The sequence below is a fragment of the Bombina bombina genome, chromosome 4, assembly GCF_027579735.1.
Source record: "Bombina bombina isolate aBomBom1 chromosome 4, aBomBom1.pri, whole genome shotgun sequence".
Classification (NCBI taxonomy): Eukaryota; Metazoa; Chordata; class Amphibia; order Anura; family Bombinatoridae; genus Bombina; species Bombina bombina.
In genome coordinates, this window is record NC_069502.1 from 50,107,932 (window position 1) to 50,134,116 (window position 26,185).

At 40.6% G+C, this 26,185-nt stretch overlaps 1 protein-coding gene across 1 annotated transcript in view; it reads right to left on the bottom strand.

Annotated features, from left to right (window-relative positions):
- The window catches only part of LOC128656841 (vomeronasal type-2 receptor 26-like), a 130,076-nt gene that overhangs the window by 89,111 nt on the left and 14,780 nt on the right, over window positions 1-26,185 (bottom strand). Inside the window, exon 2 of the mRNA XM_053711007.1 lies at window positions 11,926-12,170. Within this exon, the coding sequence (XP_053566982.1) occupies window positions 11,926-12,170 (245 nt within the window). The remainder of the gene's footprint in view (window positions 1-11,925; window positions 12,171-26,185) is intronic.

Below are 26,185 nucleotides of genomic sequence, written 5' to 3' on the forward strand. Positions count from 1 at the left end.
TTACCCAAATCCTCCCCGATCTGGGTCCACAGTTCAATCTTGACCCGGTAAGCCTGATCATCTTCACAACTGCAAAGCATTTTTACTCCTACTTTTTTTTTTCAGATCCATGGGACTTTCAAGACAATTCCAAATCTTATTCTGAGTTCAACAGCTGAAGTTGGCTGAACTATAATAGCTTTATTCCTCAACCTTTTTATAATTAACTAGTCCTAAAGCCCGTTTACATGGGCCAATTATTTAGGTACCGCGGTTCGTTCGCTCTCTCTCTCTCTCTCCCCTCTGTACCTGATCATCGCGCTGCTGCTACAACTCCTGTACCTGATCCTCGCGCTGCTGCTACAATTGCGGAGGTGTGAGTGCGAGGTCGGGTGGGTGCGCGTACGAGGTCGGGTTCTACCTGTTCATCGCGCTGCTGTTACAATTGCGGAGGTCCGTGTGCGAGGTCGGGTGGGTGCGCGTGCGAAGGTCTATTCTCTGCTGTGCGTTGCTTAAACTACTGAGGTGCGCGTGCGAGGTCAATCTAAGGCCAAGTGTGTTTGTCTCTACTGCGCATGACGGCTTCAGACACACTTGGCCTTTTATAATATAGGATAGTATTATAATTATTGCTTGTTTATACATTTTCTCTTAGTTGATTAGCCGATCTAATGCTAAATACAATTGAGTTAGAGTTTACTACTGGCAGGTTGTGTTTTGTAAGATGGTTCTCTTACATTGTAATATGTTCTGTATTATTCTTAGGATAGAACTATAGTCATAGTCTCCTAAATGTTAGCCAAATGAGTTATAATTTACTGGCAGGATGTGTTTTGTAAGATGGACTATTAACCCTGTTATATGCTAAGTATAATTTTCAGAATAGATTAAAATGTGTAGTTTTTCAGATATAACTCATTTGAGTAATAACTTATTGACAGGCTGTGTCTGTAGGATGGACTTCTGGCATTGTAATATGATGACATTTAAAAAAGAGTTACAGGTATGTTTTTTTTTTTGTTTCTTTTTTTGATGTTTCTGTCAGCTTTTAGATATATAATTTTACATAATGGAGATGATAAAAAACCATTTCAACTTTTTGTTTCACCCACGTCCTGCGATCAGCGACCGAGATCGTGGTTTGTGGCGGAGAGTCATTATTTATATCTAATGGTAAGGTTCACCTCACTTCCATACAAACTCTCCGTTAGCATTTGGCTACAGTACATACAAAAAATGTATATAACTTACAAGACTACATCTAACCTTGATTTAGAAATAAGATGAGTGTCCATGCCCTGGATGCCATATGTAGCTAACGCCTCTCAATCACTGATTATATTTCTGTTTTTCTCCTAGTCCATCCACATAATCGATATCCCTTCATATTTACCTATTTACTTTTTTACTTATCTCCTTGGTTGCTATATGGTAGTAGACTAACACCTAGTTTGATACTAGTTTAGTTTTGTTTCCTAATCAGAATATACAGCAATCACAGGAATGGTTTTATATTTTCATATTATGTTTATTTTTCACTATATATATATATATATATATATATATATATATATATATATATATACAGTATCTCACAAAAGTGAGTGTGACAACACTGAAGAAATTACACTTTGTTACAATGTAAAGTAGTGAGTGTACAGCCTGTATAACAATGTAAATTTGCTGTCCCTCAAAATAACTCAACACAGCCATTAATGTATAAACCGTTGACCACAAAAGTGAGTACATCCCTAAATGGAAATGTTCAAATTGGGCCCAAAGTGTCAATATTTTGTGTGGCCACCATTATTTTCCAGCACTACCTTAACCCACTTGGGCATGGAGTTCACCAGATCTACACAGATTGCCACTGGAGTCCTCTTCCACTCCTCCATGACAACATCACGGAGCTGGTGGATGTTAGAGACCTTGCGTTCCCCCACCTTCCATTTGAGGATGCCCCACAGATGCTCAATAGGGTTTAGGTCTGAAAACATGCTTGGCCAGTCCATCACCTTTACCCACAGCTTCTTTAGCAAGACAGTGGTCGTCTTGGAGTTGTGTTTGGGGTTGTTATCATGTTAGAATACTGCCCTGTGGTCCAGTCTCTGAAGGGAGGGGAACATGCTCTGCTTCAGTATGTCACAGTACATGTTGGCATTCATGGCTCCCTCAATGAACTCTAGCTCCCCAGTGCCAGCAGCACTCATGCAGGCCCAGACCATGACACTCCCACCACCATGCTTGACTGTAGGCTAGACACACTTGTCTTTGTACTCCACACCTGGTTGCTGCCAAACACGCTTGACACATCTGAACCATATAAGTTTATCCTGGTCTCATTGGACCACAGGACATGGTTCTAGTAATCCATGTCCTTAGTCTGCTTGTCTTCAGCAAACTATTTGCTGGCCTTCTTGTGCATCATCTTTAGAAGAGGCTTCCTTCTGGGATTCCATGCATACCAAATTGATGCAGTGAGTGGCATATGGTCTGAGCACTGACAGGCTGACCCCCCACTCCTTTAACCTCTGCAGCAATGCTGGCGGGACTCATACATCTATTTCCAAAGACAGCCTCTGGATATGACGCTGAGCATGTGCACTAAACTTCTTTGATCGACCATGGCGAGGCCTGTTCTGAGTGGAACCTGTCCTGTGAAACTGCTGTATGGTCTTGCCCACCATGCTGCAGCTCAGTTTCAGGGTCTTGGCAATCTTCTTATAGCCTAGGCCATCTTTATGTAGAGCAACAATTCTTTTTTCACATCCTCAGAGAGTTCTTTGCCATGAGGTGCCACGTTGAACTTCCAGTGGCCAGTATGAGAGAGTGTGAGAGTGATAACACCAAATTTAACACACTTGCTCCCAAACTAATGAGTCACATGACACTGGGGAGGGAAAATGGCTAATTGAGCCCAATTTGGACATTTCCACTTAGGTGTGTACTTACTTTTGTTGCCAATGGTTCAGACATTAACGGCTGTGTGTTGAGTTATTTTGAGGGGACAGCAAATTTACACTGTTATACAGGCTGTACACTCACTGCTTTACATTGTAGCAAAGTGTCATTTTTTCAGTGTTGTCACATGAAAAGATATAATAAAATAGTTACAAAAATTTGAGGGGTGTACTCACTTTTGTGAGATACTGTATATATATATATAAGGTCATTCATTGACCCTTTATGCTGGTTAACCCTTAACATATTTGAGTATTATTTATTCAGAGGTCCATAAGAGACCCATATATGTTTGAGAAGGGTAAACAAGGAAAAAGGACTGCAACTTTGTATGTTTATCATTGTGAATCAGATATGATGAGAATATTTGAATATTTTATGTGAATAATTGCTCTTTATTGCTGTCTGTATACATTTTTGAATGTCTGAAATAAAAATGTACTTGTTCACAAACTTTCGGCCAGATTACGTGTTTTGCGTTATGAGGGGTGCGGTACTAACTTGCACATTATTGTCACCGCTCACTTCGCTCACTTCCCTACAGCACTGGTATTACGGGTTTTTCTAAACCCGGCGTTAAAAGACAAGAAGTGAGCATAGAGCAAAATTGTGCTCCATACCGCACTCCAATAGCAGCGCTGCTTAAGTCAGCGGTGAGCTGGTTGTACGTGCTCGTGCACGATTTCCCCATAGACATCAATGGGGAGAGCCGGCTGAAAAAAATCTAATACCTGCAATAAAGCAGAGTAAAGCTCAGTAACGCAGCCACATTGATTCCTATGGGGAAACTAAATTTATGTTTACACCTAACACCCTAACATGAACCCCGAGTCTAAACACCCTTAATTTTACACTTATTAACCCCTAATCTGCCGCCCCCGACATCGCTGACACCTACATTATATTTATTAACCCCTAATCTTCTGCTCCGAACATCGCTGCCACCTACATTATACTTAGTAACCCCTAATCTGCTGCCCCCAACATCGCCGCCACCTACATTATATTTATTAACCCCTAATCTCCCTCCCCCAATATCGCCGCAACCTACCAACATTTATTAACTCCAAATCGGCCACTCCGGACATCACCGCCACTATAATAAACATATTAACCCCTAAGCTGCCGCACTCCAGCATCGCAAACATTAGTTAAATATTATTAACCCCTAATCTGCCACCCCTAACATCGTCGACACCTACCTACAATTATTAAACCCTAATATGCCGCCCCCAACGCCGCCATCACTATATTATATTTATTAACCCCTAAACCTAAGTCTAACCCTAACACCCCCTAACTTAAATATAATTAAAATAAATCTAATTAAAACCTACAATTAATAACTAAAAAATTCCTATTTAAAACTAAATACTTACCTATAAAATAAATCCTAAGCTAGCCAAAATATAACTAATAGTTACATTGTATCTAGCTTAGGTTTTATTTTTATTTTACAGGCAAGTAAAAAAGTTTTGAAGATCCGACATCCATCCTCAACGAAGCTGGGAGAAGTCCTCATCGAAGCGGCAAGAAGTCCTCAACGAATCCGGGAGAAGTCTTCATCGAAGCCGGCAGAAGTGGTCCTCCAGACGGGCAGAAGTCTTCACCCAGACGGCATCTTCTATCTTAAGGTTGAAAAATCCTATTGGCTGATTGCATCAGCCAATAGGATTGAGCTCGCATTCTATTGGCTGTTCCAATCAGCCAATAGAATGCGAGCTCAATCCTATTGGCTGATTGGATCAGCCAATAGGATTGAAGTTCAATCCTATTGGCTGATTGCATCAGCCAATAGGATTTTTTCAACCTTAATTCCGATTGGCTGATAGAATTCTATCAGCTAATCGGAATCTAAGGGACGCCATCTTGGATGACATCATTTAAAGGAACCTTCATTCCAGAAGAAGCCGTTGATTGAAGAGGATGCTCCGCACCGGATGTCTTGAAGATGGAGCCACTCCACGTCAGAAGGATGAAGATAGACGATGCTGTCTGGGTGAAGACTTCTGCCCGTCTGGAGGACCACTTCTGCCGGCTTCATTGAGGACATCTTGCCGCTTGGATGAAGACTTCTCCCGGCTTCATTGAGGCTCTTCAAAACTGTAAGTGGATCTTCGGGGGTTAGTGTTAGGATTTTTTAAGGGTGTATTGGGTGGGTTTTATTTTTAGATTAGGGGTTTGGGCCGCAAGAGAGCTAAATGCCCTTTCAAGGGCAATGGGGAGCTTAGGGTTTTTTAGTTAGGGTTTTATTTGGGGGTTGGTTGTGTGGGTGGTGGGTTTTACTGTTGGGGGGTTGTTTGTATTTTATTTTCAGGTAAAAGAGCTGTTTTCTTTGGGGCAATGCCCTGCAAAAGGCCCTTTTAAGGGCTATTGGTAGTTTAGTTTAGGCTTGGCTTTTTTTATTTGGGGGGGGGGGTTATTTTGATAGGGCTATTAGATTAGGTGTAATTAGTTTAAATATCTTGTAATTTGTTTTTTATTTTCTGTAATTTAGTGTTTTTGTTGTTGTAATTTAGCTAATTGTATTGAATTTAGTTAATTGTATTTAATTTAGGGAATTTATTTAATTGTACTGTAAGGTTAGGTGTTAGTGTAACTCAGGTTAGGTTTTATTTTACAGGTAAATTTGTATTTATTTTAGCTAGGTAGTTAGTAAATAGTTAATAACTATATAGTAACTATTCTACCTAGTTAAAATAAATACAAACTTGCCTGTAAAATAAAAAAAACCTACGTTAGATACAATGTAATTATTAGTTATATTGTAGCTAGCTTAGGGTTTATTTTACAGGTAAGTATTTAGTCTTAAATAGGAATTATTTAGTTATTAATAGTAGGTTTTATTTAGATTTATTTAAATTATATTTAAGTTAGGGGGTGTTAGGGTTAGGGGTAGACTTAGGTTTAGGGGTTAATAAATTTAATATAGTGGTGGCGACGTTAGGGACGGCAAATTAGGGGTTAATAATATTTAACTAATGTTTGTGAGGCGGGAGTATGGCAGTTTAGGGGTTAATATGTTTATTCTAATGGCGGCGATGTCGGTAGGGGCAGATTAGGGGTTAATAAATGTAGATAGGTGGCGACGATTTTAGGGACAGCAGATTAGGGGTTAATAATATTTAAATAATGTTTGTGAGGCTGGAGTACGACAGTTTAGTGGTTAATATGTTTATTCTAGTGGTGGAGATGTCTAGAGCGGCAGATTAGGGGTTAATATTTTTATTATGGTGTTTGCGATGCTGGAGGGCCTCGGTTTAGGGGTTAATAAGTAGTTTATGGGTGTTAGTGTACTTTTTAGCACTTTAGTTATGAGTTTTATGCTATGGCTTTGTAGTGTAAAACTCATAACTACTGACTTTAAAATGTGGTACGAATCTTGACGGGATAGGGTGTACCGCTCACTATTTGTCCGCAAAAAAACAACTTGTAATACCGGCGCTATGGAAGTCCCATTGAAAAAAGACTATACGCAAATTGCGTAAGTTGATTTGCGGTAAGGCAAAAAAAGTGTGCGGTGCCCCTAAACTTGCAAGACTCGTAATACCAGCAGTAGTAAAAAAGCAGCGTTATGAGGTTTAATGCTGCTTTTTTCTCATACCGCAAAACTCGTAATCTAGCCGTTTGATTTTTACACTGAAATTATTTGCACACAACTACTGCAGTCATAAGACAAATGGTTGTAAAAGCTTCTCCGGGATCCCCTCTGTTGAAATAGCAGACATGCAATGATTTGCCTTTGTTTTCTGGTAATTAGAAGGTTGCTAAATGCAGCTGCACAACACACTTTTGAAATGCCCGGCCATGAAGGGGTTAATAAGGTAGTTTCTAAGGTTAATTTTAGCTGTAGAGATTACACTCTAAATTGACATCTCCCAACCCCTGATCCCTACCTGATCCCTCAAAAAAGAGCTCTCTACCTTCACAAACTGGTCACCACCATCTTAGGTACTGGCAAATAATCTGTCAGTATGCAGTATAGGGATGATATTTTTTGTAGGTAAACCTCTTCACCCACCCACTTCCCTGAGCCCTCTAAACAGCTTTCTAACCCTCCCCCTCACAAGATGCAGCCATTTTAAATACTGTCTGCCATTACCTAGTGTTTATATTTTGAATTTTCTTTAATATTTAAAAAAAAATCTGTATTGTAGTGGCCCCCCCTCCAATTACCCCCAACGATTGTCACAAAGACCCCCCTCCCACCCTTACCCCTTTTCCATAGTGTATCCATCCTTCTCATTTGCATTTATTTTCTGTAGTGTAGAGCCCTTTCCACTCCATCCCCCTCCTTCCCACCTTCACCACTGGGTCGCCCAACCACCTCCCACCTTTCCTCCCACACTAATCGCCAGCCACAAGAGAGATCTGGCAATCAACCTTCAAATAATCAGTGCTCTTACCATATAAATGAAGATGCCTTCTTCTTCTGGCTGCATGGTCTTTGTCACTGTTCTCAGCTGTCAGAGCTTACAGCTGGGACTGCAGCATCAAGCAGAAGGTAGGGCGTAGCTACTATGTCAACATGGTACACTTGGCAAAGTACCCTGTGTCGTAGAAGCTAGGTTCAGTTGACTTAAGGGGTTCAAATTGCATTTTCTGTCTGCATTATAAAATACAAATGTTGGGATTCATGTCCCTTTAATTAACCTTAAAATGGGGCAATCTTATGTAGTCAAACTTATTTTATAGAACAAAGATTATGTTCGGGTTTAAATTGGTGTAAATTATTTTCGAATGGTTGATTTATTTTTTTGCTGTGAGCAAATTATTACAGAAGAGATTGTTTTTATTTTCCATTGAAGTTAAAAAACAAGATATTGTGCTCAGTTTATACTGACCCCATTAAGGTATTTAAGCTTGCCAAATGCTGATGTTAATGGACTCAGGTTTTGGCTAACTCTACCGGGTCAGATTTTCTTTTTACAATTAGGGCGAGATTTATCATGAGGCGAATGCCCCATTTAAACCACTGCTTCATAAAATCTCTCCACCAAGCTGGATTTGGTAGATGAAAATCACCCTTGATTCATTTGACCATGGTGATTGACATACTCTCAATCAATTGGTTGCTTCAGGATATGGTGCCGGCACTGCATGTAGGGTTATGTTTAAAGCAACACTAAACATATTATTACAAGATATTATTGGTATCTTACTAAAAAATAATATTTCAGACAAGTGTAAATATTTTAATACCAAATTATAATCTTGTTCGCTGCATTTGTTTTTATAGGGAGAATCCCACCCTAGTTACCTTGTTTAGCCAATTATGCAGATAATTATGATAGCATAAACTGCATTGTTTTGCAATTGTTTTCAGATGAAAGCCATAAGGGACAGATATGTAGCATGATTTGCCTTTAGAAAACACACTGTGCATTTTCATCTCTTAAAATGAGACAATCCCCAATTTCCTTGCTACATTACATGAAAAGTATGCAAAATAAATAATGAAAGCACACTGCAATGTTGCTTTTCTTTGTATAAATAAACAATATTTACTGTCCCTTTAAACCCTTGTGCCAACTAGATGTAGGTTCTAGGTCACAAAGTACTTTGCCCAGTGTACTGTGTTTACATAGTACCTACATCCAGCTCAATGTGGGGGGTGCTTATGGTAATTAAGCACTGACAAAGCCACAGTGTGTGGGAGGGGTTGAAGGGGAGGAAGGAGACAATTGGGCAGGGATCATGGGCAGTGGGAGGGACAGGCAAGTGGGCAGTGATTGTGGGCAAAGGGAGGGAAAGTCAGGTTGGCAGTGCTCCTGGGCAGGGGGAGGGAGAGGCAAGTGGGCAGTAATAGTGTGCAAAAGGAGGGAGATGAAGGTGGGTAGAGATCATGGGCAGAGGGAGGGAGATGCAGGTGCCTACACTAAAGAAAATTAAACCTCAGGAAGACAGAGGGAGAAAATAAAAAACAGTGTTCCTACAAAACAGTAATCACTTGGAGGGGAAGGTGAGATCCTACACTACAGAAAAATGGTTAATCACTTGGAGGGTGAGGTGGAGAGGTTGTGGAGCAATCCCTACACTGCATAAAAATAAAATAAATAATAAAAATATATCTATCTATCTATATCTATATCTATCTATCTATCTATCTATCTATCTATCTATATATATATATATATATATATATATATATATATATATAATAACAAATAATCCATTAACCCTTTGCCTGAATATTTCTATAAAAAAAACTTTTCAGAACTGATTCACAGATGCAATTGTTGGCCTTCTAATTAGTGAAAACCAATAACAAGCCCAGACATATTTGCTGCTTCTCGACAAAGGTCCTAAAAAAAGCTTGTAAGATCATTTGTATTATCTCTATACAAGTTGTGTGTAAATAATATCAGGGAAAAAACTAAAGTTGGTGAATATTTAACAATTTTATTTCTCTGATAACTAAATGGTGTCATGAAATCTACCAAAATGGGTTTAGATCAATTAATAGGTTTAGATAAATACTTTGGGTTGGGGTAAATTTTGAGCATTGATGTTGTTATGCCATATTAAATAGGTCCTAGATCCATTTCTATAACGTGTCTAAAAATCCTCTTTCAGAAATGGTTGCACAGCTACACTTACAAGCCTTCTATTTACCAAAACCAATGGCAAACCATGCATGTCTTCTATTTCTGAACAAAGAGAATCCTAGAAAAGCTTTTACAACCATTTGTCGTATGACTGCACAAGTATGTAAATAATTTCAGAAACCCAATGATTGTGAAAATGTTAACATTTTTTTTTTGTATGACCACATACATCTGACAGCCAAATAGGGGCATAAAATATACCAAATATCGACCTAGATCAATAACTTTATATAAATATACATAGTTTTGGGAGTCAATTTTGAGAATTTAGGCAGTTCTGCTATATCAAATGAGAGTTACCGATTGAATCATTTTAAAACATGATATAGAAAGATAAAGATAAAGAACTTAAATTTATGAAAAGTAATAAAAATCAATAAATATTTGGTCTTAGCTGACAGAAGATGCCAATGAAGTAATTTTCAGATTTCTTTTTTTTATAAATTATCATTTGTTTCTAACTTCTTAATTCTGTGAATAAATAGCTAGTTGCAACCAGAGTCCCCTCTAAGGTCAGATTGTGTGAGCGGTCTAGGAGTGAAACAGTTAGAAAACCACACCTTGCAGTTAGAAAACATTAAACATTGCAGACATCATGGTAAAGTTATCTTATTAACAGTGGGTCGCTACAGGGGGGCCAGGGGGGCATTTGCCCACACGGCTGCCCCCCCCCCGCCACCAACCCCTGTATATATATATATATATATATATATATATATATAATGTATAATGTACTGATAATAATGTAGTTGTAGTGTGACTGTAAAGTGAATCTGATAGATTTTTCTTTCTTTTTTTTAATTGTTTGCAAACCGCCGGTGTTTTCTGAAAGTCCTCACTGAAAATGAGTAATAAATTATGCGCAGCGCAGCAGAAGCACATGCCTCCGCTCTACGTGTTCAGTTAGTTGGATTTAATTTTTTGAGCCCCTAGGAGGCCCCACCAACCACACGTGCCTCGTGCTGGCCTGGCTCTACACGCAGCACCATGGCACTACAATACGCCATGCTTGATGGCTGCTGGGGCTATTTGCTTCTCTTCCTCCACTGAGAGCGTGTGCTTGCACATCCCAGAATCAGGATGGTAGTATTTTCCAGAGCTGCACTGTGACTGAGAGCGGTTGCCTAGAATATCATCCCTGAGTCTGGAACAGAAGTATAAGTAGAGAGAGACTGAGAGAGAATTTTGCTCACTGTCAGGGAGTCTGGGAGATAATTTGGCTCAGTGAATGAGCCAAATGTTTCCCCAGTCTTTCTGACAGACACTGTGAGCCAAATTCTCTCCCAGACTCTCTGACAGACAGTGAGACAAATTCTCTTCCAGTCTCTCTGACAGACAGTGAGACAATTTCTCTCCCAGTCTCTCTGACAGACACTGTGAGACAAATTATCTCCCAGTCTCTCTGACATAAAGTGAGCCAATTTCTTTCACAGTGTCTCTGACAGACAGTGAGCCAATTTCTCTCCCAGTCTCCCTGACAGATAGTGAGCCAAATTCTCTCACAGTCAGGGTCTCAGGGTCTGTTCATTGGTCTTCATTAGTGACATATCTAACATAGGGGATTCATTACAGAGCCCTGGTCACTGTGTTTGCTAAAATTGTTTTAAACTATTAAGAAAAGCTTTGAAGTGTTTTCCTCTGAACTGAAGCCATACCTGAGAAAAAAAAAACTCTTGATGGCTTATCTTTTAAGTATTAGGTTAGTATAATAAGAAGGTATCATTGCATACCACATTACTCTGGTATTTTGAAATCCTATTTATATATATTTATTTAGTTTATTTTCAGTGGTATGATTTAATGGTGAAAATTATTAGTGCCCCCCCCCGTTTGAGTGTTTTATCTTATGTGCCCCCCCTATATATTGTTCCTAGAGTCGCCACTGCTTATTAACTGTTTCACTGCTGGGCAACCCACAAAATCTGATCTTAGAGGGAACACTTTGTAACTGTCATCCACTGAAAGTTCTTTTTATTCCATATATATATTTCATAGGTTAAACAAAGGCTGTTTCTCTTTACATGGAGTGATAGCAAAAATATCACAAATTTGCTGGTACTTTTTCTCTAACTTTTACAATAGAGAAGGGGTTAACAGGTTTAAAGCTTTGCAGCTCATAATTAACCCCAGTATTTAATTAACACCCATTATTAATTGTATTAAATGTATTTAAATATTAAAAGAAGAACAGTCTGCATTGGAATAAAATAAGGGAAACCTTAACTGGTTCCTCTTTATGTATTTGTGCTTTGCTTGGACATTCTTGAGCTTCATTTTGCTTATTTAAATCCTTATTCTTTTATTACTCTGCAACTGGGATCTGCTCCTTTCTTACAGATTTATTACAAATATGCAGCATATCTAACAACACACGTACCTGGGAATATCCGTACATGCCGGTAAGTGTAGCCATCGAGAGGGACGGTGCAGTATTTCTGTCTCCAATAAAAGCAATAATTTTGTTTTCTTTTGAACAGGCGTAATTAGGTATTACATCACCTGTCCCTGTTAACAGTCTCAGTATATTCATCTGCGCGATCTGTTCAGATCCAAAAGATTCGTACACTTTATATCCTAGGGTGATGTTGGGTAGAAGGTCATTGCTGGAGTTGATCTCTTCAACTGCGTAAATTAAGGCCAAGTAATGGCGGTAAAAATGTAGGTCAATGCTGCAAGATAATCACAATGTCTGATTGCTGGAAACGTATTATCAAAGCCGTATAAACACATAGCTAACAAATTTTCTACTGGACAGTCACAGTTTGGAATCTCTGTACCACTGTCCCTATCACAGTATAGTGATCTCCTTGATTCAGCCTGTAGATCCCATTCCAGATGCTATCCAGGAAATACTGTGAGGCATACAAACATATGGCAAATATACAAAGGACCTGTCTACAGAAATTACATTAGGTTTTTTTCTACATCATTAAACATTTTGGTAAAATTGCTCCTCTCATTTCTAATAATATCCCTTACTCACAACCACTGCAATTTAGTTATAGTTTATAGTAAAGGGTTGTTTTATGATAAAAATAATTTAAGTTAGGAGCTATTTAATAGGTCATATTAGTACAAAAGAGGAATAAAAAAAGTAAGGTAGTGTAAAGCTAATTTGTATAGTTTTACCCAGAATCCCCAGCTCAAGGGGATTCATTGTTAGTACAGGTTATCTGTGGAGAAATTTACAGTTAGGTGTTTAATAATTTGTTGTGTAAAAATTGTCATGGGGTTAGAAGTTAAATAGTAAATTGATACAAGTTGTATGTATTCAATGCTACATAGGAAAATGTACTATTTTTTATTGTGAATATTTAACAATATACTGTATATTTCACTTTGAAATTCAGTCAGCTAAGTATCTGCTTTTGTATTTATTTTCTTTATCAAAATAAATTTCAGGTTTAATAAAAAGTAATCACCTGGCAGGTGTGGTTTTTTAGTCCAGCTTACAGTTACCTTTTGGTATGTCATATGATATATTTTTTATATTTCTGTAATCAATACCTTTAAGGGCTAGGACAATCAAAAACTTAAATATTTTTAATCTCTAATGCTATGTGTTTAACCACTGCAAAGGGTTTAAACACATAGTAGAAATACTACTGGGGACCTGCAGATCACTGCCTCTGATCCAATCAGCAGCGCTACTCGCACAAAGCTGACCAAATAGAACTGTGATTGGATCTGTTAGTTTGTGACTGGTTGGCAAGGGTCCTTTTTTATGGAACTGAGAAATTAGTAAAAAACAAACTAGTTTGACAAAATAAAGCTGCATTATCTCATGCATAAAGATAGAATATCATGCAACTTACAATTTGTATTTAATAACCCTTAACTAATATATTCTAATCTTTTACAATAGCTGTTTTTTTAATGAGTTAACACAGCACAACAAGATAAATGTTATAATGAAAATGTATTTAAGCACAAACAAATAAAAATAAATGTGTATATCACTTTAAATGTGCTCTTTACAGGGATATCACAGACCTGCATGGGAACATTACACCAGCAGGAAATGTAAAACACTGGATTAATTTTACACCTAATGGTGACACCTAATGTGTTGGCCTAACAAAGAATATCAGATCATGAGGTCTGTAATTAAATATGTTTTAGAATTATTCATTGCAATAATAGATTCAGATAATCATGTATCATGTATCATCAAATGTCATAATTTTTTATGTAATTGGTGTATTTTTTTAATTGAACTAAAACAAGATTGGAAACTGAAGACTCACAGAAACCTAATATAATAAAATAACTGATTAAATAGCTATAAGAAAATGCTCCTCAAAACCAGATGAAATATCCAGCGGTCAAGTTAGTTGGTTTAAAAAAGTCCACAAGTTATGAAAAACCTTTTTATTTGTCTCTGACAGATGGGAATACAGCTGTTTAACAGTCCCCTATAAATATTCATGGGCACTATAATGAGAGTTTTTTACTTGATTTCAATGCGTTTGAATTTTAAAATTTTGCAAAAAAGTAACTGTAGGCAATTTGCACTGGGATTCTAGTGGATTGGAATGAGGATCATATATAGCTTTTATAGGTATTACCCCTGTATTTTAGTTATTTGTGTATAAAGGAATTTATGTTCTCATAAAATATATATATATTTGTTAAAGTCTTACCAATCAGGATACACTTGTACAGGAGGCTCCTTGAATTTGTTAGTTATTACTTTTGTAAGAGAAATTAGCTGTAATATTGCACCCAGCAAAAAATCTCCCTGTTTGAAATAGTTTTCCTGATAGACAGGGTGTGTAGTAAAGTCACTGCTTTCTGCAATAAATATAACAAAAGCCAAAGACAACAGCTGGACCTCTGCAGTGACCTGAACCATACCCTGGGCTGACAGGGAAGCCTTGTGCGCCATATTATATATAGTCAAAGACTCATTGCAAGTGCTTATTCTCTGATGCTAAGGATTCTGTGTGTCCGCTTAATAAAGTGTCACACACATACACATAAACATGCACAAACACATACGCATAAACACACACACTCACACACACATACACACATATACATTCACTCACACACACACACACACACTAACACACAGAAACACACTTTAAGTAATGAACAGCCAGTTTCATAACTTTTTAACTTGTTCTATGGTGATTTACCACCTGGATGAAGCTACATATATATATATATATAGTGTTACTTTGAATACAGGTGTCCAAATTACAGTTTGAACAAGCTTCTTGCAGACTGTTAATCACAATAACTGTAATTATGAAGCTTCCAATAATAAAAAAACCTAGTGTATTAGTAAACAAAAATACTTACTGTGATTTAAACATATTTTTAGTATGATGTACTCTTTATCTCTCAGTGGATCAGAGTTGACAAAAAAGACTGAAAAGCTAAGTATAAGTTTAAATTCACTTTTTAAACTCTAGTTTTCTTTATCTTTGTATAAGATATTTTCAATACATTTTTTCAAAAGTTTAATGAGACATAGGAGCCGATTTACCATCTGTCGGACGGACATGATACGCTGTAGCGATCATATACTCCCAACATCGCGGAATGCTGACAGTGTACGCTGTCGGCATTTAACATAGGCCCCATATGCTTTACAGAGAACTATACATTGTACAGTAAGTGAACCAAACATATATTGAATATCAGATAATACATATATTTCACATATTAACTGACAAATATTAATGAGTATGTATTAACTCAAGTTATAGAAGTCAATAGATGATGAAAGAAAGCGAATAGAAAAAGATAAGGATAAGGGGATTATGGAGAAAAGGGAAATACGTAGATGCAGGGAGGGAAGGGAGAGTATAAAAATAGAGAGATAGTCGATTACTGTATTATAAAAGCTATAATATTATGTACAAGAAAAAGGTGGCTTTAGACACAGACTAATGATTATTATTACTATTATAAGGTATTTGTAGAGCTCGAACAGATTCTGCAGTACTATAAACATTGGCGGTATACAATATAACATTTATAGGGATCAAATAAGTAGAGGGCCCTTCCAAGAGTTGCACTCTTGTAGTTGTCTCTTATGAAGGTGATCTACAAACAGCTGGGCTTGTAGGCTTACACTCTAAGAGGTTCAAGGGGAAAGCAATGGAGTTAGGAAAGGTTAATGTAGGTTGTATGCATCCCTAAATATTAGAGTCTTTAGGGAGCGGTTGAAGCTTTTAAAACAAGGGAAGAGTCTTGTGGAGCGAGGCAGAGAGTTCCACAAGATGTAAGCCAGTCTGGAGAAGTCCTATAAATGGGAATGTGAGGAAGTAGCAAGAGAGGGAGAGAGTAGGAGATCATGAGCAGATCAAAGGGGACGGGAGGGAGATTATCTGGAGACAAGGTCTGAGATGTAGGGGGAAGCCGGGCAGTTGAATGCTTTGTATGAAAGAGTGAGAATTTTTGTGTTTAATCTGGAGGCAAGAGGAAGCCAGTGAAGGGATTGGCAGAGAGCTACAGCAGATGAAGAGTGACATGCAAGGAAGATGAGCCTGGATGAGGCATTCATTATGGATTGTTAAGGAGCTAGGTGGCAGCTAGGGAGACCAGGGAAGATGGAGTTGCAATAGTCGAGGCGGGAAAGAATGAGAGAGTGGATTAAAATCTTAGTAGTGTCTTGTGTGTTAGGCTCGTGGGATACTTCTCTATCAGACTGGACTCGGCCAGTAGTCTTGTTATCCCGTAGCTGAGGCGAGCGGCACTCACCACAGACTGGACAGCACAAGGCAAATTATGCAGACAGAATATGGCAACAGAGAACCAGTGCAGCAGATTAGGGGTTAACCAGTTAGTGTAGTGGGACAGGCAGGGTTCAGGCAACAAGGTATCAGTCCAGCAGATTAGGGGTTAACCAGTTAGCGTAGTGAGACAGACAGGGTTCAGGCAACAAGGTATCAGTCCAGCAGATTAGGGGTTAACAAGTAAACGATCTGTCACTCCTAGGAGCACAAGAAAGTAGCACCTATACTTGAGCAGTGACAGATCCAACAGATTAGGGGTTAACCAGTAAATGATCTGTCACTCCCAGGAGCACAAGAAAGTAGCACCTATACTTGGGCAGTGACAGATTGTTCACTGCCCGCTTACATACCTGTTAATGGCACCAAGGGACCGGCCGTCATCAGGAGCGTGCGGCGATGACGTCAGCATCCTGAGCCTACACAGCCCTAGGCAACGAGCATGGAGAGGACTCCGCGCCCCTAGCAACGGCACAGCGTGACATAGCCCCCTCATCAAGGGTTCCCTCCAGGAACCAGAGCCGGTTTCAAAGGGTTAGCAGCATGGTACTTGGGGAAGAGAGATGGAGCATGTACATCACGGGCAGAGACCCAGGAACGGTCTGCCACAAGGTAACCCTTACAATTTATCAGATACTGTAGTTGTCTGCGCCTGTATCTGGAGTCCAGAATCTTAGCTACTTCATATTCAGGGTTACCACAATTCAAGAGAGGAGGAGGAGTTTGAGGCTGAGAATATCTATTCTTGATGTATGGTTTGAGTAGTGAGATGTGGCAGACTGGATGTATGAATAGGGCTCTCAGCAAGGCCACTTTGTAGGCAACAGGAGACAGTCTTTTCAGGACCTTGTAAGGACCAATAAATCTAGGCCCCAATTTGTGACAGGGTTGACGTAGGCGGATATGTCGAGTGGAGACCCAAACATGTTCACCCACCGAAATGGCACGTACAGAAGCCCTTTGATGGTCAGCAAACTTCTTACATCTAGAAACAGCTGAATGCAGCTGAAAGTGAATATGTTGCCAATGAGCGGTGAGATCAGTGACGTGATGGTCTGCGGCAGGAACCCCAGTGGGCCGAGCTGAAAGAGGGAAGATACGAGGTTGATAACCTGCTGCAGCTTGAAATGGAGAGCATCGCAGAGATGAGTGCCAATGAGTGTTTCTTGCCAGTTCAGCTAGGGGTAGCAAAGCAGACCAGTTGGTATGGCGAGTGTTGACAAAGGCTCTAAGGTAGGCTTCAAGATCCTGGTCTGAGGATGGTAGCCAGACGACAAGGAAACGGTAGTTCCAATCAACTTACAAAAGGCTCTCCAGAAGGCAGAGATGAACTGTGAACCCCTGTCGGAGACAATATTTACAGGAATACCATGACATCGTACCACATGCAAGAGAAAAAGGGACGACAACTCCTGAGCAGAAGGCAGTTTGGTTAGGGGTACAAAGTGAGCCAGTCTGGAAAAGCGATCCACCACAACCCGTATGGTGGTTGGAAGAGGGAAGATCAACAATGAAGTCCATTCTTTTGTGTGTCCAGGGTCGTTTGGGAATGGACAACAGTTGGAGAAAGCCAGAAGGCAAGGATCAGGGAGTTTTGTTGGCAGCACAAATTGTGCAGGCTTTCACGTAGTCCTGAGCGTCAGACTTCATAGTAGGCCACCAAACATGTTAGCGAAGATGCCTGAAGGTCCTAGTCGAACCAGGATGCAGAGAGAGTTTGCTATCATGAGCTCAGGCTAGCACAGAGATACGGAGGTTCCGAGGTACAAAGAGGATGTCATATGCCATGGGGGCACCAGTAGGTTTACTATAGACTGAGCACGTTGCAATCTTTGCAGAAGAGTGGTATTGAGTTGAGTGATCACACAGGAGGGGGGTATGATGTGTTCAATAGGAGCTTCAGAGGAATCACTTGAGTGAGGGAACTGATGGGAAAGGGCGTCCGCCTTCTTGTTCTTCGTTCCAGGAAGGTGGGAAACCACAAAGTGAAAATGGGAAAAGAACAAGGCCCACCTGGCCTGACAAGGGTTGAGTCGATGAGCAGTTTCTAGGTAAGTCCGATTCTTATGGTCGGTGAGGATCTGAATAGGATTGACGGTGCCCTCCAACCAGTGACGCCACTCGGTTAAGGCCATTTTAATGGCTAAGAGTTCATGATTACCCACATCATAGTTCCTCTCAGCAGGAGGGGAACGTTTAGAAAAAAAGGCTACAGGTTGCAATTTGGAAGTCAGAGGATCTCTTTGGGTAAGAACTGATCCAACCCCTACCTTGGAGGCATCAACCTCTAAAGTGAACTGTAGGTCAGGATCAGGATGGCGGAGCACAGGAGCAGAACAGAAGCCTTTTTCAGACAAGAGAAGGCATTTATGGCATCAGGAGGCCAATGTTTACAGTCCTTATTCCGTCTAGTCAATTCAGTGAGAGGAGCGACTGTTTGAGAAAAGTTCTTTATGAACTTGCGGTAATAATTAGAGAACCCCAAGAACCTCTGTAATTCCTTTAAGGAGGTAGGTTGAGGCCATTCTAGTACAGCAGTGAGTTTAGCAGGATCCATGGCAAAACCCTCCTTTGAGATGAGATATCCAAGGAATTGGATCTGGACTTGATCAAACTCACATTTTTCTAGCTTGGCTACCAAAGACGAAGAAGTACCTGTCTCACGTGCCTATGATGCTCCTCTAAAGTGGAAGAGAAAACAAGTATATCATCCAGGTAGACGATGACAGTGCGGTTGAGGAGGTCACAAATGACGTCGTTGACAAATGCCTGGAACACTGCAGGGGCGTTACACAGCCAAAAGGGCATTACAAGGTATTTGTAATGCCCCAATCTTGTGTTGAAGGCTGTCTTCCATTCGTGGCCTGGAGAGATGAAAATTAAATTGTATGCCCCACGTAAGTCCAATTTAGTAAAGAAGCGAGCAATCTTGGAGCGAGTCATACAATTCAGTGATCAGTGGTAGGGGATAGCGATTCTTGATGGTTATGTTGTTCAAGGCCCTGTAGTCTATGCAGGGTCTGAGTCCACCATCCTTCTTACCAACAAAAAAGAAGCCAGCCCCAGCAGGAGAGGAAGAATGGCGAATGAAACCTTTAGCTAGGTTCTCTTGGATGTATTCCTCCATTGATTTGGTTTCAGCCTTGGAGAGTGGATATGTCCTGCCTTTAGGAAGTGGGGCTCTGAGAAGAAGGTCGATCTTGCAGTCATAGAGATGGTGGGGTGGAAGCATATCGGCTGCCTTTTTCTCAAAGACATCAACAAAGTCTGTATATACCGAAGCAAGGATGGAGGGAGTCTGGATGCTGGCTATGGGAATGCGGAGCAGAGGAGTGACTTTAGCAAGGCAGGTGTGGAAACAGGAGGCACCCCAAGAAGCCAATTGTCCCTCAGCCCAGTCGAACTGTGGATTGTAAGTGAAGCCAAGGGAGGCCAAGGATGACAGGCTGAGCAGGGGAATGAATGACCTCGAACTGGAGCTGTTCAGTATGAAGAACACCGATGGTCAGGGTCAGGGGCGCTGACTCAAAATTGATCAAGCCTGAGCCTAGGGGAAAGCCGTCCAGGGTAAATATCTTGAGACAATGTCTTTTCTGTAGAAGGGGTAGACCAGCTTGAATCATAAAACGGTGATCGAGGAAGTTGCTAGCTGCCCCTGAATCAATGAATTCCTGAGTGTGGACAGTATTCTGAAGGAAGTTAAGGGTAACAGGTACTAGGATCCGAGAGGACAAAGGGGATTTGGTAGAGATCATGCTTAGAGGTACCCCTGTGTTATCCTCTAAGCACTGGCTTTTCCCGGCCGAATGTCACAGTCCTTTAGTTGGTGGGAGTTAAAGCCACAATAAAAGCATAGTCTCAGTTTCCTTCTTCTCTGTCTCTTGGACTCTGAAGGTTTGGAGGAGTAGAGGTCCATTGGTTCCTCCACTGAGGTAACTGGAGCTGCCGAAGGGGTGGAGGATATCACCTGAACCAGATGAACAGAGCGACGGGAAGGGAGGACCCTCCTTGTTCGGTCTCTCTCCGCTTGTCTCTCCTGAATGTGAGAGTCCAGGCTGATACAAAGTGCTATAAAGTCATCCAAAGAAGAAGGAATATCCCAATAGGTGAGTTCATCCTTGATGCATTCCTGCAGACCCCTCATAAAGGCTGCCTTGAGAGCACTACCATCCCAAGTGGTTTCAAGTGCCAAGGTGCAAAACTCAACGGCAAACTAAGCCACGGTTCTGTTGCCCTGGTGAAGATCCAGGAGGGAATACTCTGCAGCAGAGGTACGGCCTGAAGTCCAAAACACAGCAGAAAATGCAGAAATGAAATCATCAGCATCATGCAGGAGTGGAGCGTCCTGTTCCAGAAGAGGAGAGACCCAGGCTAGGGCCTTGTCTTTCAGCAAGGAAATGATAAAGGTGACCCTTGACTGGGGAGAATGAAAGGTGTGGGGATCATTACGGAAGTGCAGCCTGCATTGGTTATGGAAACCCCTGCAATCCGTAGTACCTTCATACTTGTCAGGAAAAGGTATCCAAGGTATGCTTCCAGTAGCAGAGGGAGGAGCCACAGTACTGGGAGCAGGGACTGGCGGTGTAACAACAGGACAAATGATAGGAGCACCAGGCAATCGTTGTGGTAAAATAAAACGTAACTTTTATTCTGCTTACAGGCAGTTTGCTATCATAGCTATGATTACGGCAATAGCCGAAATGCGTAAGCTGGAACACTGCCTTTGATATACAGGGAGTGCAAAATTATTAGGCAAATTAGTATTTTGACCACATCATCCTCTTTATGCATGTTGTCTTACTCCAAGCTGTATAGGCTCGAAAGCCTACTACCAATTAAGCATATTAGGTGATGTGCATCTCTGTAATGAGAAGGGGTATGGTCTAATGACATCAACACCCTATATCAGGTGTGCATAATTATTAGGCAACTTCCTTTCCTTTGGCAAAATGGGTCAAAAGAAGGACTTGACAGGCTCAAAAAAGTAAAAAATAGTGAGATATCTTGCAGAGGGATGCAGCACTCTTAAAATTGCAAAGCTTCTGAAGCGTGATCATCGAACAATCAAGCGTTTCATTCAAAATAGTCAACAGGATCGCAAGAAGCGCGTGGAAAAACCAAGGCGCAAAATAACTGCCCATGAACTGAGAAAAGTCAAGCGTGCAGCTGCCAAGATGCCACTTGCCACCAGTTTGGCCATATTTCAGAGCTGCAACATCACTGGAGTACCCAAAAGCACAAGGTGTGCAATACTCAGAGACATGGCCAAGGTAAGAAAGGCTGAAAGACGACCACCACTGAACAAGACACACAAGCTGATACGTCAATACTGGGCCAAGAAATATCTCAAGACTGATTTTTCTAAGGTTTTATGGACTGATGAAATGAGAGTGAGTCTTGATGGGCCAGATGGATGGGCCCGTGGCTGGATTGGTAAAGGGCAGAGAGCTCCAGTCCGACTCAGACGCCAGCAAGGTGGAGGTGGAGTACTGGTTTGGGCTGGTATCATCAAAGATGAGCTTGTGGGGCCTTTTCGGGTTGAGGATGGAGTCAAGCTCAACTCCCAGTCCTACTGCCAGTTTCTGGAAGACACCTTCTTCAAGCAGTGGTACAGGAAGAAGTCTGCATCCTTCAAGAAAAACATGATTTTCATGCAGGACAATGCTCCATCACACGCGTCCAAAAACTCCACAGCGTGGCTGGCAAGAAAGGGTATAAAAGAAGAAAATCTAATGACATGGCCTCCTTGTTCACCTGATCTGAACCCCATTGAGAACCTGTGGTCCATCATCAAATGTGAGATTTACAAGGAGGGAAAACAGTACACCTCTCTGAACAGTGTCTGGGAGGCTGTGGTTGCTGCTGCACGCAATGTTGATGGTGAACAGATCAAAACACTGACAGAATCCATGGATGGCAGGCTTTTGAGTGTCCTTGCAAAGAAAGGTGGCTATATTGGTCACTGATTTGTTTTTGTTTTGTTTTTGAATGTCAGAAATGTATATTTGTGAATGTTGAGATGTTATATTGGTTTCACTGGTAAAAATAAATAATTGAAATGGGTATATATTTGTTTTTTGTTAAGTTGCCTAATAATTATGCACAGTAATAGTCACCTGCACACACAGATATATCCCTAAAATAGCTATAACTAAAAACAAACTAAAAACTACTTCCAAAACTATTCAGCTTTGATATTAATGTGTTTTTGGGTTCATTGAGAACATGGTTGTTGTTCAATAATACAATTAATCCTCAAAAATACAACTTGCCTAATAATTCTGCACTCCCTGTACAATGCTGTGCGAATACTGAGATGTATATATTTTATTACAAATATGCTGCAAACTGCCTGTAAGCAGAATAAAAGTTAAGTTTTATTTTACCACAACAATTGCCTGGTGCTCCTATCATTTGTTCTATTGGATACATTGCAACTGGGGACTGAGAGCACAGACATCAAAGTGGAGCCAGACATAAGAAAATAACTTTGTTTCCACGCTCAAACTGACAGCTAAGTGCATTGGAAAAAGGAGAGTGAGACAGAACGCACAGGCTCGATGAGTGACGTCATCAGCTGCAGCCCTTGGTTGAGGAGAGGAGCGGATAGAGGTCAGAAGAGGCTGAGATCCAGAAGCACAGAAAGGTGCAAATGAGTGGGTTGCCTTCCAGACAGTTCCCAGAGACGGACCAGGTGGAGGAGAGGTATTGTACCTCATCTTATTACAGCTGACCGGTAAGACCGGATATTTGGCCAAATGTCATACACCATGAACTTTTTCTCTACATAGTGACTATGCATGCTGGTTTTAAAAGTTTGAAAATATGCACAAATATCACAGAGATACATAAAAGTATATGGAACTGACCAACATATTGTGCTATATATAAATAGCAACCACTGGGAAATACAGTTTTTGAAACAAAGGGCATTTACTTTTCTTCTTTTTTGCAACACATAAGGTATAACATACTAAGCTGTTTCATGTGGTGCTGAGACTTTTTTGCTCTGTATTTGAATGGTGTAACAACAGGAGCAGAACTCCTCAAAGTGACTAGTAAGGAGAGTTGAGCTGTGATAGCCTCTAGCTTGGAATCCATATTTTGTAATTGTGTAGTATGGGTTTCCAACATCTGTCCTTGGAGATAAAAAACTCGTGCCACCTCATCTTGTTATCCCGGCGTCGAGCCGGAAAAATAGGGAATATCCCAGAGCAGAGAATATCAGGAAAATGAGCGGCACTCACCACAGACTGGACAGCACAAGTCAAATTATGCAGACAGAATATGGCAACAGAGAACCAGTCCAGCAGATTAGGGGTTAACCAGTTAGCATAGTGAGACAGGCAGGGTTCAGGCAACAAGGTATCAGTCCAGCAGATTAGAGGTTAACCAGTTAGTGTAGTGAGACAGGCAGGGTTCAGGCAACAAGGTATCAGTCCAGCAGATTAGGGGTTAACCAGTTAGCGTAGTGAGACCGGCAGGGTTCAGGCAACAAGGTATCAGTCCAGCAGATTAGGGGTTAACAAGTAAACGATCTGTCACTCCTAGGAGCACAAGAAAGTAGCACCTATACTTGAGCAGTGACAGATCGTTCACTGCCCGCTTACATACCTGTGAATGGTGCCAAGGGACCAGCCGGCATCAGGAGCGTGCAGCGATCATGTCAGCGCCGCACGCATCCTGAGCCGACACAGCCCTAGGCAATGAGCATGGAGAGGACGCTGCGCCCCTAGCAACGGTGCGGCATTACATTGTGTAAGAAAATGTCTAATTTTAGAGATATCTTTAAGGTGGAAGTGGCAGGCTTTAGCCAAGGACTGAATGTAAGGAGTGAAAGAAAGATCTGAGTCGTGTCACCCCAAGACATCGGGCATGCAGGGTATGGGTAATGATGGATTTATCAACAGTTATAGAGAAATGGGGGGTGGAGATTTTGGAAGAAGGGAGACAAATAAGAAGCTCAGTTTTGGAGAGATTTAGTTTAAGGTAGTGAAATGAAATCCAAGATGAGATATGAGAAAGACAGTTAGTGACACTGGTTAGCAAGGAAGGAGATAGGACAGGTGCAGAGAGGTAGATTTGGGTATCATCGGAATACAAATGATATTGAAACCCATGGGACTTTATTAGGTAACCTAATAATGATGTGTTGATTGAAAAGAGAAATGAACTGTCAGTATATGGCCGGGTTATAATACAATATATTTAATGATTATTCTTTAAAATAAACCCCCAATAAAATGCATATACAAAACAATAAAATTATTGTAAATTCCTAACAGCTAGATTACGAGTTTTTGTCGGTAGGCTTGCGGTGCTAACGCTCCTTTTTTTTCTCACCGCTCAGGTCTTTTTCAACCCGGCATTAGCCTCTAAAAAGTGAGCGGAGAGCAAAATTTAGCTCCACATCTCACTGTAATACCAGCGCTGCTTACAGTAGCAGTGAGCTGGCTAAACGTGCCCATGCACGATTTCCCCAATGGGGCTGAGCTGGCTGAAAAAAAACCTAACACCTGCAAAAAAGCAGCGTTCAGCTCCTAACACAGCCCCATTGTTTCCTATGGGGAAATACTTTTTATGTCTACACCTAACACTATAACATGAACCCTGAGTCTAAACACAACTAATCTTACACTTATTAACCCCTAATCTGCCGCCCCTGACATCGCCGACACTTGCATTATATTATTAACCCCTAATCTGCCGCTCCGGACTCCGCCGACACCTACATTATACTTATGAACCCCTAATCTGCTGACCCCAAAATCGCCAAACCCTACATTATATTTATTAACCCCTACTTTGCCGCCCCCAACATTGCCGCAACCTAACTACATTTATTAAGCCCTAATCTGCCGCCCCCAAAGTCGCCACCACTTAAAAAAATATATTAACCCCTAAAGCTAAGTCTAACCCTAACCCTAACCCCCCTAATTTAAATATAATTTAAAATAATCTAAAAAAAATTACTACAAATAAATAAATTAATCCTATTTAAAATTAAATACTTACCTATAAAATAAACCCTAAGCTAGCTACAATATAACTGATAGTTACATTGTAGCTATCTCAGGATTTATGTTTATTTTACAGGCAAGTTTGTATTTATTTTAACTTATACAATCAGCCAATAGAATTGAGCTTGCATTCTATTGGCTGATTGGAACAGCCAATAGAATGTGAGCTCAATCCTATTGGCTGATTGGATCAGCCAATAGGATTGAACTTCAATTCTATTGGCTGATTGCATCAGCCAATAGGATTTTTCCTACCTTAATTCCGATTGGCTGATAGAATCCTATCAGCCAATCGGAATTGATGGGACGCCATATTGGATGACGTCATTTAAAGGAACTTTCATTCTTCATTTTTACTTCGTTTGAAGAGGATGCTCCGTGTCGGCTGGATTGAAGATGGACCTGCTCCGCTCCAGATATATGAAGATAGAAGATGCCATCTGGATGAAGACTTCTGGCCATCTGGAGGTCCTCTTCTGCCTGGATCGGATGAAGACTTCTGACCATCTGGAGGATCACTTGTGCCCAGTTGGGTGAAGACGTCTCAAGGTAGGGTGATCTTCAAGGGGGTAGTGTTAGGTTTTATTAAGGGGGGATTGGGTGGGTTTTAGAGCAGGGTTGGGTGTGTGGGTGGTGGGTTTTAATGTTGGGGGGGTATTGTATTTTTTTTTACAGGTAAAAGAGCTGATTACTTTGGGGCAATGCCCCGCAAAAGGCCCTTTTAAGGGCTATTTGTAATTTAGTATAGGGTAGGGAATGTTATTATTTTGGGTGTATTTTTATTTTATTAGGGGGATTAGAGTAGGTGTAATTAGTTTAAAAAAATTGTAATAATTCTTTTATTTTCTGTAATTTAGTGTTGTTGTTTTTT